This window comes from Monodelphis domestica, chromosome 3 (assembly GCF_027887165.1).
Source record: "Monodelphis domestica isolate mMonDom1 chromosome 3, mMonDom1.pri, whole genome shotgun sequence".
NCBI lineage: Eukaryota > Metazoa > Chordata > Mammalia > Didelphimorphia > Didelphidae > Monodelphis > Monodelphis domestica.
The window spans coordinates 492,210,096-492,228,560 of NC_077229.1; the positions used below are offsets into that span (position 1 = coordinate 492,210,096).

Consider the following 18,465-nt stretch of genomic DNA (forward strand, 5'->3'; position numbering starts at 1 on the left):
TAGACAACAGCCCAGACTTTTAGATAGCAAGTCAGACATCCTTGAAAGATGGCTGTTGGCTAAAGATGCCAGGCCCTCCCTTTCTTTCTCACACAGTCCTCCAAGACCAGCAAACATTCCTTGTTCAGGGAAGATGTATGGTTAGTAGGAGAGCTGGATTTCTGAACTTAATCCATTTCAGAGCAGTTGAACTATGAATTTAATTCAGAAACACAAAACTATAATTTAAACAAGGTAAACTAACCACAGAGTTACTGTGTCCTTAAGAGTTATTAGAGCCAAATGAGAGGGTGTCCCTTTATTGGGAAATGGATGAACAAACTGTGGTATATGATGGTGATGGAATACTATTGTGCTATAAGGAATGCATAAACTGATGCACAGGGAAATAAGCAAAACCTGGAGATCATTATACACAGAGACTATAACATTGTGGGATGATCGATCAAATGTAACAGATTGTGCTACTAATAGCAATGCAATCCAGGACAATTCTATGGGGCTTATGATAAAGAATGCTATCCATAGCTAGAGAAAGAACTATGGGAGCAGAAATCCAGAAGAAAACATGATTTATCACTTGTTGATATGGATATGTGATTTGAAGTTTTAGTTTTAAAGCCTTACTCTTTTACAAAAATGAATAATATGGAAATGGGTTCAAGGGATAATTTATATCTATATCTATCTATATACATATATATGTATAATCCAGTGGAATTGCTTGTCAACTGCAGAAAAGGGGGCGGCTGAGGGGAGGGAGAAAACATGAATCATGGAAAAAAATTTTAAAATAAAAGAATCAAAATATATATAATTTTTTTAATTAAAAAAAGTATTCTATAGAGGACAAGAAAAAAAATAAGTTTCCAGTGCCCTCCTTTAAGTTTTATATTGCTCAAAACTTTCATTCATTCTTTTTCCCTTTCTTCCAACCTCCTGATAGATCAAGATTCCATTCTCTTTTCAGAATCCTTTCTCTTCTTCACATTGAAAGCTTTCTTTCAGGTAGCTGAAAACTTCTATCTGTTTAAAATATTTTGTTGTATTGATCCCTTAATATAAATGTAAAATAATTACAAGCACTTTTGTTCTCCTTCCTATACCTAAGGAAGGGGATAAATTACTTTTGGAACATTTCCAAGACAGTAGATGCTTGACTGCACTTGTAGTCTGAGAAGATCTTTCCTTTTTTTTCCCCAATCCTTTTTTAACACTTTAGTTACATGTTTTTAAAACCTTGATATTAAATCACTCCCAATATATCAATTAAAAACTTAACTTCCAAATTCACTTTGTTTAAAGTTCCCTAACATTCCCTTACGATTCCAGTTTTCCTTTCAAACTTCTGCTCCAAGCAGAATAAAACCTTCAGTTTTTGTCTCTATTACTCTTAATATAAGTAGGGGAGAAGTGACTACCTTTTACCTATATTTATTAGCCTAATAATGAATCTTATTTGATTTCTGGACAGGTCAAATTTCCTTTGCCAATTGCACTATACACAAATCTGAATAAAAATTATCTTCACAGCACAAATTCATACATATTTTGTGCACATCTATTATGACATTATAACAAATTATATTTGAATACATATGTTTCTTCTTATTCATGGCACATATATTCCCAATCAAGTATAACATTGTCTAAAACTTCCAACCTTAGCCATACATCACATACTTAAAAACTATGCAAATTCACATATGCTAATTACCAATTCTGAATTTCTACAATCTCAATGCTAACATGCTGTATTTGAAGGACATCTCATTTTGAAATCCAAAATTTAATTATTAGAAAAAATTCTCCACTATAACTGTTGTCTGACTGAATTTTACATATAAACATGTTATGTTTTACTAAGCATCCAGTATGGTTTTTTTGTCTTTTAAAAAGGAAAATTCCTCTTGGTGTCAAACTGTCTATTATTACCTTCAACCAGTTCTAAACTTATTGCAATCACTATCTCTTATCAGTCCTAGTGTTGATAACACACCTCTGGCTTGAACAGAATTGAATTTAGCTAAGATATCACTTCTAACTGAGACACAATCATCGCCAAAAATTCCATTTATCACAGTACATTTTCAGTCTAATTGGCAGTTTTCCAAGGTTGCCTATATAGATCTTTAATATCAAATCTAAGAGAATAGCCAATTTTTGGGATAAAAGTTCCCTTTGTGTGTTCTAAATCATTTTTTTCTCTGTGGCAGTAACACAAACATTGCACATTCCATGCAGGCTACTGTAACATTCTTGGTTTCTCATCCTTTCTAGAAGTGAGATTCCCAATGCTAAATTATTCTTACTATCAGTTTCTCTGCAGGAATACTATGGCAAACCTATGAAATGGCAGAATTGGACCAGATGACTACCAGAGTCCCTTCTAATTGTAAAATTTACAATCCTAAGCATCAGAGAAAACACTAATTTCCAGTTCTACCCTGACTCCAAGGCAAATAGTTTTTTGTTGTTGTTTTTTTAATTAAACCATGCTGTTTCTGTTAAGAGGATCGGTAGACCTTTTACAATGTACCAACTGCAGTTGGATTAAAAACAGATATGGTAAGGAAAATGTTTCTAAAAATCTTCTAAAGAAGTAGAGATTTCTGTTTCATTCTTCATGCAAAGGATGATATTAGAATAAGACTCTAAGCTCTCTATGAAGGCAGAGGCAGTGTTTCATTTAGTTTATATCTCCCAGAGTCTAGTAAATGGCTTTATAAATATTTACTGAATTAAAAATTTCCCCCATAGTAGATGGAAATAGAGGGAAAAAAGTTTTCTTCTCATCTTAAAAAAAAAAATATATATATATATATATATCTTCCCTCACCCCAAACACTTTACATCATAAATTAGCATTTTGAATTTGAATAATATAGCTTTTTAATAGTAATTACCTTTAAGAGAGTCTAAAGGTAAAAGATATTTTGTCCTAGAATCATTTCAGACAACATAAACTGATATATTTGAAAGAATTCAATGTTTTAACTAGAATCTTCAAAGAAAATTCTGTTACTATAATGCATATCATTAATGATTTACCAAATATAACTTTTTTCCTTGGAGAAATTAGTCTTGCTGCTTTAAAATAGTTATAGGAGATGTTACTTTTTTATTTAAACCTTTAACTACTTTCTTCTTAGAATCAATACTATGTATTGGTTCCAAAGCAGAACAGTAAGGGGTAGGCACTGGGAGTTGTGACTTCACACAGCTAGGAAGTGTATAAAGTAGGATTTGAATCTCTCATTTTTAGTCTTCGCTTTTTATCTACTGAGCCATCTATCTGCCCCAGAGATTTTATTTTTAAAAAAAGACATTTTTGATCTCTGCTATATCAAGAGATTCCTTTTTTTTTCCTCTTTTTTAAAGGACTGTTTGCTCCAATAGCCTACTTATTTATCTTTAAAATGATAAATTCACTCAAATATTTATTAAGGACCATATTATTATATGCCAACTGCCATGAAAGCTGATAGACACAATAAATCCCATGTAGCTTTAATAAGTACATTTTCTCAAAATTTCAAATTGTATTCGGAAGCTAAAATGTTTGCAGAAGAACTTTTTTTTTCTTTTTTTTCCTATCATTAATAGCCATAGCAGCAAAAAACAGAAAAGAATTAGGATAAGCTAGGAGTCTAGCTAGTTAAGTAAAATCATTCCTCCTCCTCTGAAATGAGATAGAATGGGAAGTGAGTTTGCTTAAAAGAAGAAAATTAAAAGAAAGTGGTCATCTGCTTCTGCAGTCATTCAACATGAATGAAAGAAACTACTATATAAAGGGCTCTCAGTGGATTGAGAGCCAGGCCTAGAGACAAGAGGTCCTGGGTTCAAATCTGGCCTCAGATATTTCCTAATTGTATGACCCTGAGCAAGTCATATAATCCCCATTGCCTGGCCCTTACTGCTCTTCTGGCCTTGGAACCAATGTGTAGTATTGATTCTAAGACAGAAGGTAAGAGTTTAAAAAAAAAAAAGAAACTAATATATGATGGATGGCCAGGAGTATCTCTGACACTGGTACCAAGTATTAGGTACCTTTTTCCAGGTATTCTCTTCTCCTCTAATTCCAAATCTTCTAGGTGTATGCATGGACAATGATAATCAAGGAGAAGAGAGCTAAACTTTTTACTTATCAACTACTATATTTAAGAGAAAACACAAGGCCAGTCCATGGTATTCACAAATTCATTCTTCAGCAGCAGCAAATGCCCTTTAAGATGAAGATCCAGGGCCCAAGAGATTGTACCTGCTTCTGAATTCATTAAAAATCCAAAATCTAAGTCCAGTTACCCTTATCAGAGAAGATTTTCAGGATTCTCTCATTTTTTAGCCAAGAAATTAATATCATAAGAAAAAATTGGCACATGTGATCCTCGAGCATTTATTGTTACCATGTTTTCCCAGTGTATTGGGAGTATGTATGGGGAACTTTAGATAATTCCTTCTGCTTCAGACAGTTTTTGCAGCCTTTTGGCAGCAGCATCTTCATGGGACTCTTGAGGTTAACACAGGATAGGGACTTCCCTGAATAAAAGCCTGGGAAAAAAATTACATCCTTCAGCAGTAAACATCCTCACCTTTGAGCCTTGGAGAAGTAGGTACAACATACTGACCTTACTTACATAAAGAAAATGCATAATCTAGTAAGAACTTCAAGTTTATATAAGGCAATGTACTAAAGAAAAATGTTCATTTTGTCTATTTCATTATTTACTGTTTCTCAGTCAAAGAAATAAAAGCAAATTATACACCACCACTACTACCCCCCAAACACTTATAAATTTACCTTAACTGTGGAATGGAAGCATGACACTTTCTGAACTTGTTTGCCAGTATCACAATCCCAAATCTGAATTTGTTAAGGAAATGCAAAGTAGTTTCTGACTAATTCTGACAATATTATATGATGCCTATCTTCTAACTGTTGAAAAACTAAAAGTTTTTGCTTTTTGTTGAAATTTATTTTTAAGGTCTTTTTTAAAAAACTCATGTTTTTTTAATACTCAAAAGTAACCTTAGTTCACTTAGAATAGCAGAAGTGTGATCTGTAACAATATATTGAGAGTTATTTAAAAATGTCTTTTAATTAATAAGCTTTTCTGTTCTTTTTCTGACTTTTTCCTAACAAGTGAAAAATACACATCATCAAGCAAAACAAGTCCCCACATCAGCCCTGTCCAAAAAATGTATGTCTTATTCTGCATATTATTACCAAATTACTTTAAAGAGCCAACAGAATATTTGATCCAAAGTTATAAAAACTACATATATCATACAATTATAGATTTAAAGCCAGGAAGGTCTTTGGCATCCATCAAGAACTACCTATCTCTTTATTTTGGAGACTAGGTAATGGAGCCCAAGAGAGATGAAACCCAAGATCCATGGACTCCAAATCCAGTTCTCTTTTCACTAAAAAAATTAAGAATATCTCTACACTAATAAATGATCATTATCTTTAATTAAGTCAACAACTAAGGTTCAAAGTGTTGCCTATAACACATATCAGCCGAATGGTATATAGTCACTTAATTTCTTAGTGCTCTAAGCCAGAGGTTCTCAAACTTTTTGGTCTCAGAACCCTTTTATACTCTTAAAATTATTAAGAGCTTTGGTTTATGAGGGTTGTAGCTATAGATGTTTACCATATTAGAAATTAAAATATAATTTTAAAATATTTATTAATTCATTAGGATAACCATAATGAATCTATTGCATGTTAACAATCTTGTTTTATGAAAAATAACTACGTATTTTTAAAAATCCAGATACACACAGTTATATAGAGAGAAATGCATAGACATGAGTAAAAAATATAAAGAAATATTAAGTATATAACTTCCAATATTTTGTTCACAATAAATCAGCCTAAAGTAGACTAAAGTTTAATTTTGTACTATTACTAAAAGAATTTTACAATAACTTAATTATATTTAATTAATAATTTAATTAATAATATTTAATAAAATAATAAAGAGATTACAACAGATGTTTAAACTACTCAGAAAAATCTTAACTAGTAAAGGAATGAATTCTATTCTTTACAAATGAGTCTTTTTTATTCATTAAAAGAGGTCAAGTTAGACTGATACCTAGAAATTAATATAGTAATTAATTCAAGTGGCAACATGTTTGCATATATGAATATATGTAAGCATACATATATGTTTTGAAGACAATAATAATATATTTCTTTCAAAGCATTAACTCATTTGACCATCCCCTTAGTCTGAATCAATGAAGTTTGGTGGTATCACATGCTGCCCTATTTTGAAAAATCTCTATCTTCAAGATTAGAAACATGGATAAATATTATTAGATACTATATATTTTTTAAGTATTCTCATAATTTTCTAAAACTCGAGATTTTAAGTGTCCTGGAACATGTTAAGTGTACTCTATAACTTTTCCAAGGAAAAAAAGCCTTAGAGAAAAGGAGAGGCAGCCTGGGATACTGGTGAGACCTCTAGCTGGATTCTGCAGTGGGATCTAGCCTCCACTTCTTCCTCCCTATGTGTCCTCCAGAAAATCACTTCCCTTCTCTACACAGTTTCCTCATCTGTAAATAAGAAAGGCTGACCTAGATTTAGTTGCCTATAAGCATTTGAGTACTTGTTCTGAATCAGAAACTAGGGAAACAGAGACAAAAATGCAATAGTCTCTGCCCTCAAGGACCTTGCCTTCTAGTCAAGATGGTACCAAAGGTTCCTTCCAGCACTAACCTGAGATGCTAAGTCTTTGACCCTATGGGTAATATCTCTTATTTTCCTCACCAAAAAGATTTCTTTCATGCAGCAACATCCACCTTCTGAAAATGAAAGTTTTTCCTGCTAAGACCTCTTAATGATAGGTACCACCTGGCCTCTATTTTTTAAACTAACAGCAAAAACTCAAATTTGATTGATTCAACTGATCTTTATTTTCTTGGAGTTAAAAGAAAACTAAACCAACAATATTGAAAATGCTAGTATAAAAAATCTCGCTTTTCTTTATTTAAATTTAAGTAAAAGGATTTAAATAAAATAGATCATGTTCGGAAAAGTATTTTGTAACAAGATAACATGCTAGTTCTATTCTAGACACAAAATAAACTACTAATCACATGGGTTTCTGATACTTTTAAAAAGCCTGGTGGAGTAGAGGAATCATCAACCCAGAATCAGGTGACTTGGACCTTAAAGCCTTACTCTGAGTCTTCCTTCTTTTAGAAAATGTGTAGAAAATGCTTTTTAGAAAAAAAAAAGCACTCACCTACTTTGAATCTCATTTTCCATATTCATAAGATGTAGACAACAAGACTTATCCTCCCCAACTCACAGAGCTATAATGAAGGCCAGGTGAGAGAGAATAGCAAAGATATTTTGAAACTATATGGATGTGAGCTTCTTTTACTGTGTCACAAAAAAGAAAATATAATCTTTATTGTACCACAGGTTTAAAAATTGGTCTCTAGAAACTCATCATTTCCTTTGCTTTCTTTAACTCTCCATTCCCAGCAAAACAGATTCCTTTTCCTTTCGATTTAAGGATACAATAACGGTCCTATCGGCAGAAGCTGTTAAGATCATTTGCCTTTTTTCTTCACAAGAAGCCAAAGAAGGAAATGCAGTTATAGCTGTTATTTTTTGTGTATGTCCGTGGAGCTCAAAAATCTTTTCTCCTGTCTGAAAAAAATAAGAATGTTAATGGGCTCTAATTTCATACCTTAAATAATTTTAAGTGATAAGAGAAACCACCACATAGAAAACATCCATAAATTCTATTCAAAATTAGGACAGAATGAAATTATATTTTGGTTTTCTATATTTAATAGAAATTTACCAAGTGATAAAAACAACTAAGAATAGCTATCAGCAATTCTTAGCTATTCTCTAATGGAATAACACTGCATTTTTTATATCCTTGTTAGACTGATTTTAAAAGAGTGTTATAAATATGATTCATTTGTGACTCAAGGTATCTACAATCTTTGGAACCTGGATATCAGTTATATTCATATAACTGCAACTTCTTAAATCCTCCCATTACACCACCATTAACATAATAATAACATTAACAAATTTCTATATACTTGATGAATATAATGAATATTTCAAAAAAGATCTTATAAATAAATTTCACCAAAATACTTCAAGCATCTGTGATTTCACCGCTATGCCGCCCCCGAGACACGCTGCAACCTCTATACAACTGAGTACATGGTGGGCAAGAGTCGATGTGGTTCAAAGTATAGCATCACTTGGCAAACCAATAATGATAGATGATAAAGATATGCCTTGTCCCCTAGCAGGCTTTCTAATTGGGGAGGACATGTCAGAGGAATAGTCTTCAAGAATTCAGAGAAACCTTGATGCCACATTGAAAATACAGGTATCCTTTCCACATTGTAGGGATTAGGGGTGTAGCACCCCCAGATCTGGAAAATCCACATAAAGATTTTTGGCCCTCCGTACCAGAGAAGTCTGAATTTTTTCTTTTAGGGGGCATTTACAGTATCTTATTGTAAATTTGGGGCTAAATATTTGATCATAGGTTATAAAGTTTCTAAAGTTTTCTGTGTCATCCGCTGGCCTTCAGATACTGTCTGTAGCTTCCCCAAAACTCCCCCAAAATTTCCATTTCATTTCTTAGGCTGACCCACAATCGACTGAAACGACACTGGGGAAAGTCGTGATGTGGAATGGATACTTGTACCTTTAAAATACTTCTAAATAAGACCAAAACAAGAATGAATACAATTCTACTTTAGAAACATACCCAATAAGCTTAAGTTGTTTCCCTCACAGTTTGGACAACTGGACAGTTGTTTTTTGCCAAAAAATGTTGCTACAAACACCATGCTGAAGCAGGTGTGCCCAAAGGCCTGGTAGAAAAGCGGTCACACCAGTAGCCCCAAATCAGTGGTCCGAAATCCTGGGCCAGGACGGATTTCAAAGGACACAAGCGTCAATAAGGATATTCCGCTCTGTCAGACTAAGCTCAGAGCGATGCGATAGAGCACCACTCTGACTTCGGTCATCAGCATGATGGAGAGGCAGTTTGGCGGGCGGGGAGAAAAACTATCTTCAGGCCTACATAAAGGAAACCACTTCTAGATGTCAACATTTTAGACCTACTGGAAAAAAGTGCAGAAGTTAGTGTGGCTCCGTGAAAGATTACGGGAGCATCCTCGTACTAACACTGCTGAGACTGCCCTATGTTGACAGACTTCCTAGCACTCACTATAAATCTTGCTTATGAAAGTCGTGTATACACTTGCAAAATCTCTACACTTTTCAGAACATTTGTCAATTGTATCTGTTTCCAAAAAGTAAAATGTACGACATTCTAGGAACTCCTCCTCTACATGTCATTGTCTCAAATAATGAGCCAAAGTTTGATTTCTCTAACTTTCTATATTTCTTTCATATCAGGAGAAGGCCCAGTGAATAGAGAGCCCTCTTTGGAGTCAAGAAGACCTGGGTTGAAATTTCTCTTCTGATACAATTAGCTGTTATTTGACATAATCAAGACACTTAATATTTCTGTTCTCTACAAGACTATAAGGCACAGGGGGTTAGCTAGGTGGCATAATGGATAGAGCCAGGCGTGGAGCTGGGAGGGTCATCGTTCAAATCTGGTCTCAGATACTACTTAGCTGTGCTGTGTGACCCTGAGCAAGTCATTTAATCTGCCCAGCCCATATCCCTCTTCTGCCTTAGAACTAATACAAAATGGGGAACAGCATGGCTGAGTGGATTGAGAGCCAGGTCCAGAGGCGGGAGGTCCTGAGTTCAAATCTGACCTCAGACCTTTCCTAGCTGTGTGACCCTGGGCAAGTCACTTAACCCCCATTGCCTAGCCCTTACTGCTATTCTGCCCTGGAACCAATATACAGTGTTGATTCTAAGACAAAAGGAAAGGGTTTAAAAAAAAAGAAAAAAACTAATACAAAGTATTGATTCAAAAACAAAAGTAAAAGTTAAAAACAAAAAGACTATAAGATAGAGGGGATCTACATTAGTGAATGGGATTTGCTCCTGGAATATAATCAACAAGCCTAAACCAATGTGAGGAAATATTTGAGATTTTTCCCTCTATATTTTTATCAGAATTTGTTTGCTATGAATGAGTATAAAATATAGACAGTTTAATATCTGAATGCAGAGAAGTATACGGTGCCTATAACTTATGAGTCATATATATTGTTCCATCATTATTATATAATCCATTTAAAATCAGCACACACCTGAGCATTCCATAAAAACACAATTCCATCATCTCCAGCAGATGCAAATCTGGTGAAGGAAGGGAAAAGTAAAGAAAGGGTCATTAGTAGTAAGTCTAAAGAGTGAATCTATTATCACATAATTGCTAGAGTTACTAAGCTTCTTCAACCCCTGTTAATGATATTTTGACTCACTAATGTTCTCAAGTACAGATAAAATTCCATTAGAACTAATTGTCTGGTAGTAGAATAAATATGGTTATAATGAACACATTGCTAAAAATATAAAATGAAGGGTTGGACTAAGGTCCCTTTGTGCTCTAGAATTCTATTATTCTATGAAATCTGTCTGCAATGAGATGAAACTGAGCCAATGCCCAGTTTTTCTGTTATGAATTAATTTCCCAACAGAAAAAGTAGTGGCTGAGTAAACTCATTATTTTTATTCATTTTATGCAAAGATTTTAGAAATTTAATTGTTTAAACCATTCCTATTCCTTTGCACTCTCTAGTTCCCAGATCTTTGGGGATATTGCTGCTTTCTTGGGTAATCAAGAGGTTTAGATGTTAAGGCAAACTATGAAGTAATATAAAAAAGCTCAAAGTACTCAGCTACTCATGCTCAGTTCTCTTTTCCCCTCCAACCTACAGGCTTCATAAAAATTCAATCTTTTCTTTCAGTAATAAAGATTATCCAGCACATGAACAGAGTTATGAAAATGATCTGTTGTGTAGGATTATTAATTATAGTTTAAATTAAGAAAGGATTTAATTAAATACTTACTGCTTGCCAAGAACTGGGGATAAAATACTTAAACAAAAACTAACACAATCCTGTGTAGCATCTGGGGTTCATAGTTTAAAGAGTGACTAGGATGGTGAATGGGAGATCTATAGGAGAATATAGTGACACCTTTTCAAGTAATGAGGCATTACTGATTTGGGTATTGATTTGATTGTGGCTCCATTAAAAAAAGGTAAGGAGAAGGAGAAGTGGCTTATCTAAACCTTTTTACTCCAACAATACTCAGCAAAGTGCTCTGCTCATAGTAGGTGTTTAAAAAATTATTTCTTCAACTGAACCACTAGCATGACTAGGTTTATTACATTTTCCTATATTCATATGAAAAAGACTCACATAGTCATTTTTTGTCTGTCTCCTTCCCTCATTCATTGTCCTATCTCAGACTGTTAAAGTAGGTTATTTCCAAAAAGCTATTCTCAGCCATCTCACTACAAACTTCCTTCTTTGGCAATTCCATTCATTTCCAGTTTCAAATATCACCTCTATACAAAAGACTACCAAATCCTACTCTGACCACTCTCCCAAGTTCCACTGCTTCATTCCTGATTGTCCATTTGTCCTATACACATCTCAAATTTAACGTGACCAAAACTGAACTTATATTTTCCTCAAAACCTCCTCCTTTTGACTTTATTATTTCTGGCAATGGAACTTCTTAGTCTCCAATAGTCAAAACTTTGGTATTGTCCTCAACTTTTTCTTCCTCTCCTTATTCCTGACTTTGAAAAATCATGTTAGGTCCCAAGTCCCATTGTTCTTACTTCAGCAATATCTCCCACATATCTTCTCTAATTTCCAATTGTTGGGAATAAAAAGGTGTCATCAGAATTATAAGTGTTTATTAATAAAATGAGGGAGAGAGAGAGAGAGAGAGAGAGAGAGAGAGAGAGAGAGAGAGAGAGAGAGAGAGAGAGAGAGAGAGAGAGAGGCAAGCAGAGACAGACAGACACAGAGAGGGAGAGAGAGAAAGAGAGATAAAGATATATTTCCCTTAAGGAAAGATTAACCTGAATAGAATTGATTCTCTGTTTGGCTGGCTAAGATTCTATACCTCCTCCAGCAGCAGAAGCAGCAGGAGCAGCAGGAGCAGCAGCAGCAGCAGGGCTGTCCAGTCTCTATTGCAGAAGTCTACTTGGGTTTTTCAAACCTTTCCCATTCAGCTCACTTTTACAGGCCATGCCCCTGAGCAATACTCTCTTGGCCCTTCCTCCTTTGCTAGGGCTCCAAGGGGACACTTGCTCTGCCTCCTTGTCACCCACCTTAATTGATGGCTTTCCCATTGATCCCAGGAGGCACCAGAACTTAGATTTTGTCCTCGTGATCAAGGTCCCCTAAATAACTTCCTTCACATACAAAGTATGTACTAAGAGGCACCATGTAGATATTAATAATACGATAATCTCCTAACAGATCTTCCCACATTGACTCTCTCCCCACTCATCTAAACTTTACACTGGTGCCAGAAACATCTTCCTTAGGCAGGTATCTGGCCATGCCGCACTTCTGCTCAAAGACTTTATTTTTAATTATTCAAAGATATTTTACTTTCCCAAATACATATAATAACAACTTTCAACATACATTTTCTGAAATTATAAGATCCTAAATTATCTCTCTCCTCCCTCTCAGATGGTGAGCAATTTGGTCTGGGTTATACATGTCTTATCATGTAAAACATACTTCTATGTTGGTTATTGCAAGAGAATAGTCATATAAAACCAAAACCCAAAAATAAAACTATTAAAAAAAATGTGAAAAACAGTGTACTTTGATCTGCCTCCAATCCCAACAGTTTTTCCATTGAAGGCAGATAAGTCATCTGTCCTTCTGAATCGTCCTAGATCATTGTATTACTGAGAGTAGCTAAGTCTATCACAATTGATCATAAGATGCTACTGTCACTGTGTACAATGCTCTCCCAGTTCTGCTTATTTCACTCTGCATCAGTCCATACAGATCCTTCCACCTTTTTCTGAAATCATCTTGCTCATAGTTTCTTACAGCACAATAGTATTCCATCACCATCACATACCATAATTTGTTCAGCCATTCTCCAACTAATGGACATCTCCTCAATTTCCAATTTTTTGCCTTCACAGAGAGTGTGTACAAGTACAAGTAGGTCTTTTTCCCTTTTTTATGATCTCTTTGATATATAGAGCCAATGGTGGTATTAAATAGGGTAAGCACAATTTTATAGCCTTTCGGGCATACTTCTGATGGTTGGATCAGTTCACAACTCCACCAGCAATGCACTAGTGTCCCAATTTTCTCACATTCCCTCCAACATTTACTACTTTCCTTTCCTGTCATATTGACCAATCTGATAGGTGGTTTAACCTCAGGGTTTTAATTTGTATTTCTCTAATCAGGAGTGATTTAGAACATTTTCTCATATGGTTATTGATAGTTTTAATTGCTCAAAGACCTTTAATGGCCCCTGCTGCCTACAATGGATGGCCTAGAAAGGCATGCTGAGGAAACTGAATTCCATTCAGTAGGCAGCAAAGGGCCAATCTCCTCAGCATGCCATTCAGGGTCTTCCAAAGACTACCACTATCCCAATTTTCTAAATTATAAGCTATTCTCCTTTCACATATGCCATGCTGCAGCCAAACTGGATTCTTTTTCATCTTTCATAAAATATATAATGTTCCACAATTTTATAACTCTATTCCTTGCCCATATATCTTATTATCTCTTTCCTAACTGAATTTCTATTCTTTAAAACCCAACTCTAAATATTACCTCCTCAGTAAGAATACACACCGAAAGGGGTTAATTTTAAAGGGTTGGACTTTATTATTTAAGAGTTTGGTTGCCAGAAATTTCATTAATTCCAAAGAGATTTTATTTACAATTTATTTACAAAATGTAGAAAGAGTGAAGCAAGGATTTTGAGGATAAGGTAGGATAAGCTTAGCCTGATCACTAAGGAATTTATCTCCAGCCCCTGGCTCAAAAACTAGGCAGGAGAGTTTAGTCCTCAACCAAATAGGCCTCAGCCCTTGTAGCCAAGACCTGGGGAAGTCTCTTCAGAAAAATCCAGCAGTTAAAGGTCAGCTTTCCACTCACCACATGTCAGTTCAGTCAGCAGATCCTTCTGCCCCTCTTTACCAGCCTCAACTTGAAAGCATCAAGAACTCCTCCCATCTCCACTTCCAAAAATGAAGAACTGACCTCTCACAGGAGGTTCCACTCCAAGTGTCTCCAAGGCGAACTTCCAGAAGAACTGAGTTCAGGCCCTTGTCTCTTTCTTTCAAAGACCTTTTTTCTTGAGTCACTTCCCTTAATATTTACATCTACCAATCCCAGCCAATGCTCCACTCTAGGACTGCCCAGAAGGCAGTCAGCTGATTCTGATTCGTTACCCACTATCTTACACATGGGTCACAGACCTCCTACTTCATGATTAAGTGGGATATTTGCACTTTTGCTGATTAGATCTAAATGGACAGATCTTCATATTTAACATTTAAGTACTGTGTTTGCACTTTTTGTGATTGAATCTAAAAATAGGTAGGTCTCCATACTTAACTTTTAAGTAGGGTGTTTACACTCATGGGGATTAAAATCTAAAAATAGACATGAGTTACAATTTAAATCTTCACAATCAGGAAAGAGCTAAGTACCTTCATTGTTACAATGAGGGGAGAGCCAAATCCAATCTTCACAACAGGCAGAGGCAAATACAGAATTATATTTTATTCAAGTAAAAAGGAAAAGGGGGGACAGGATTAGTTTTAAACAAAGTAAACTCTAACTCAACCTTGACAAAAAATATTTCTAACTTTTTGAAGTGGCAAAGAATGGGAATCTGAGGGTATAGCAATCATTTGGGTAATGGTTGAACAAATTATTGTATATAAATGTAATGGAATACTATTGTGTTATAAGAAATGACACAGGGGATAATTTTAGAAAAACCTGAGAAATACTATTGTGCTAAAAGGAATAATAAAGTGGAGGAGTTCCATGGAGACTGGAACAACCTCCAGGAAGTGATGCAGAGCGAGAGGAGCAGAACCAGGAGAACATTGTACACAGAGACTAATACACTGTGGTATAATCGAATGTAATGGACTTCTCCATTAGTAGTGGTGTAATGTCCCTGAACTATTTGCAGGGATCTAGGAGGAAAAAAACACTATTCATAAGCAAAGGATAAACTATGGGATTGGAAACACCGAGGAAAAGCAACTGCCTGAATATAGCGGTTGAGGGGACATGACAGAGGAGAGACTCTAAATGAACACTCTAATGCAAATATTATCAACATAGCAATGGGTTCAAATCAAGAAAACATGTAATGCCCAGTGGATTTACGCATCGGCTATGGGGGGTGGGGGGGAGGAAAAGAAAATGATCTATGTCTTTAATGAATAATGCTTGGAAATGATCAAATAAAATATAATAAAGACTAAAAAAAAAAAGAAAAACCTGAGAAGACTTATATGAACTGATGCAGTGAAATGAACAGAAACAGGACAATAATTTGTTACAACAATATTGTAAAGACGAACAACTCTGAAAGACTTAGAGGAATTCTGATCAACATAGTGACAAATAATGAAACATGTTATCTATCTTCTTACAGAGAAGTGACTCAGAATGAGAATGAGGCACACACACATCCATGTACCCACTCACACATACATATGTATGTAAATTTTTTCTTTGGGACGTAGTCAATGCAGAAATGGTTTCCTTGATTATAAAAGTTTGTAATAGGAATTTTGTTATTCTTTAGTTCTCAACTGGGTATGAGGAGAAAAGATGGATTTCTGTTCATTGAAAAAATAATTTTAAGAAAGATCACCTCCTCCAGGAAGTCTTCTGCAGTTCTCCATCTCAGAAATTCAATTAGATTCAACACTTATTTTTATAGTACAAAAGTGACTAATAAGAAAATGAAATCTACAACATTTAGGAAGAGGGTCTGGAAGGATCTAGCTATCCTTAATAAACTTAAGTCATCAGGCCCAGACAATCAGGATGTTAACTAATGTAGATTGCTAAACCACCATCAATAATGATCTTTGAAAGAAGCTGAACAATAAAAAGGTGCCATTAAGCTAGGAAAGGACAAGTGCTACAATTAAAAAAAAATTTTAACAAAAGAGAAGACGTTATAAATTGTAATCTATAAGTTGAACTTAAATTCTTGGCAAAATTAAAGAATGTGTTTTTAAATGGTGGCTTAATGGACAGATGTCCATTAAGAAAAGACAAGAGATCACGAAGAGTCAGTTTTGCTTCATAAAAAAAACAGGTTATGCTGGATTAATTTCATTTCCTCAATCAAAAAACATTTACAACAAATGTGTCAGGCACCATCATAAATCCTAAGGAAAAGTAACACAAAAAGAAAGTTGTAGCCAATTTGTGACAGGTTTAAACAGAGGAGTTTATATTTGATCCTGTAGGTAACAGGGAGCAACTGGAATTTATTGACTAGGGGAGTGACACAACCAGATTTGCTCTTTAGGAAATCAGTTTGGTAAATAATGTGAAGATTCAAGAACAAAGAGACTTGTGTCAAAAAGACTATTAAGTTATTGCAATAAACTCTTTTTTAAAATATGACTACTAGATAATTAGATGAGGGTAATTATATACATATGCTTTAATTAGACTTTAGTAAATAATGTATTTGATTGTTTTACATAGCTATATATGTTTTTTAATTGACAATCTGGAAAGACACACTATTGAGGAGCATGTCCTTTGAGACATTAGAATTAATTATCTTTCTTTTAATTTTTTTCCAATTAATAAGTACTTCTGAATTAAGTACATAGGGAATCTAAGTAAACAACCAGGAAAGATGGGAAGATCAATAATATCACAGGAACTAGTGAAAAAAATGTGAAGAATGGAGGACTAATGTTACCAGATCTCAAACTATACTATAAAGCAATGATCATCAAAACAATATGGTATTGGCTTAGAGACAGAAAGGTGGATGATTGGAATAGACTTGGGGTAAATGACAGTAGCAAAATAGCTTTTGATAAACCCAAAGATTCCAGCTTTTGGGACAAGAAACCACTATTTGACAAAAACTGCCAGGAGAATTGGAAAACAGTATGGGAGAGATTAGGTTTACACCCTATACCAAGATTAATTCAGAATGGGTAAATATAAAGAGGGAAGTCATAAACAAATGAGATGAGCATAGAATAGTATACCTGTTAGATCTATGGAAAGAAAGGAAATTATTAAGACCAAGCAGAAGATAGAGAACACTACAAAATGCAAAAGGAATAAATCTGATTATATTAAATTGAAAGGTTTCTGTACAAACAAAACCAACACAACAAACATTAGAAGGGAAGCAACAAATTGGGAAAAAAATTTTGTAGCAAAAACCTCTCACAAAGGTCTCATTTCTCAGGGGAAGCTGGGAAGCTCAGTGGATTGAGAGCTAGCCCTAGAGACGGGAGGTCCTGGGTTCAAATCTGGCCTCAGACATTTCCCAGCTATGTGATCCTGGGCAAGACACTTGACCCCAATTGCCTAGCCCTTACCACTCTTCTGCCTTGGAGCCAATACACAGTACTGACTCCAAGACGGAAGGTAAGGGTTTAAAAAAAAAAAAGGTCTCATTTCTCAAATTTATAAGGAGCTAAGTCAATTATATGAAAAATCAAGCAATTCCCCAATTGACAAATGAGGAAGGGACTTGAATAGGCAGTTTTCAGAAAAAGAAATCAAAATGATCAATAAGAACATGAAAAAGTATTATAAATCTCTCATAATTAGAGAACTGCAAATCAAAACAACTCTGACATACCACCTCACACCTAGCAAATTGGCCAACATTAAAGGAAAATAATAAATATTGGAGGGGATGTGGCAAAATTGGGACACATGCATTGCTTGAAGATGTGAATTAATCTAGCCATTTTAAAAGGCAATTTGGAATTATGTCCAAAGGACTTTAAAAGAATTCATACTGACTTCTGGACTAATATGGCCACAGAGTAGAAGCAAGGGTCTTCCTCTCCTTAACACCTACCGATATAAAGATCCTCAAAAGGACAAAAAACAAAATCAGATGAGCAAAGGGGCTATTTTGTAGGGCACAGCCTTGAAGGTTGGCAGGGCTTGGGCATTTCCACAGTATGAGGGAGTAAAATTACTGCTACCAAAGCATGAGCTGATCACCTCACCCCACACTCCACCTATGGCTCCAGAGTCAGAGTGAATGTGGGGCAATCTCTAGGTATTCTGGAGGCTGGCTGAGAACATCATAGACTTAGCCCAGAGAGCAATGAGACGTGGAACCTCAGGAGAGTGAGGAATGCGGAGAATGGGCATGGAGAAAAGGCACACAGCAGATACAGCAGAGAATAAAAAATAATCTCAGGGCAAAAACCACTCTATAGCTCAATACAAAGATCTGCCTACCCTCTTCACTCAGACTTCTGACTAA

General features: G+C 35.1%; 1 protein-coding gene across 3 annotated transcripts in view; it reads right to left on the reverse strand.

Annotated features, from left to right (window-relative positions):
• Window positions 1-18,465, reverse strand: part of WDR41 (WD repeat domain 41) — an 85,358-nt gene that overhangs the window by 43,121 nt on the left and 23,772 nt on the right. For 2 of the 3 annotated variants that reach the window (XM_001381595.4, XM_007486444.2), the window contains exons 3-5: window positions 10,244-10,292; window positions 7,548-7,679; window positions 4,802-4,864 (exon numbers count right to left, since the gene is read on the reverse strand). In XM_001381595.4, the coding sequence (XP_001381632.1) occupies window positions 4,802-4,864; window positions 7,548-7,679; window positions 10,244-10,292 (244 nt within the window). The remainder of the gene's footprint in view (window positions 1-4,801; window positions 4,865-7,547; window positions 7,680-10,243; window positions 10,293-18,465) is intronic. The other variant, XM_007486445.2, reaches the window with a different exon arrangement.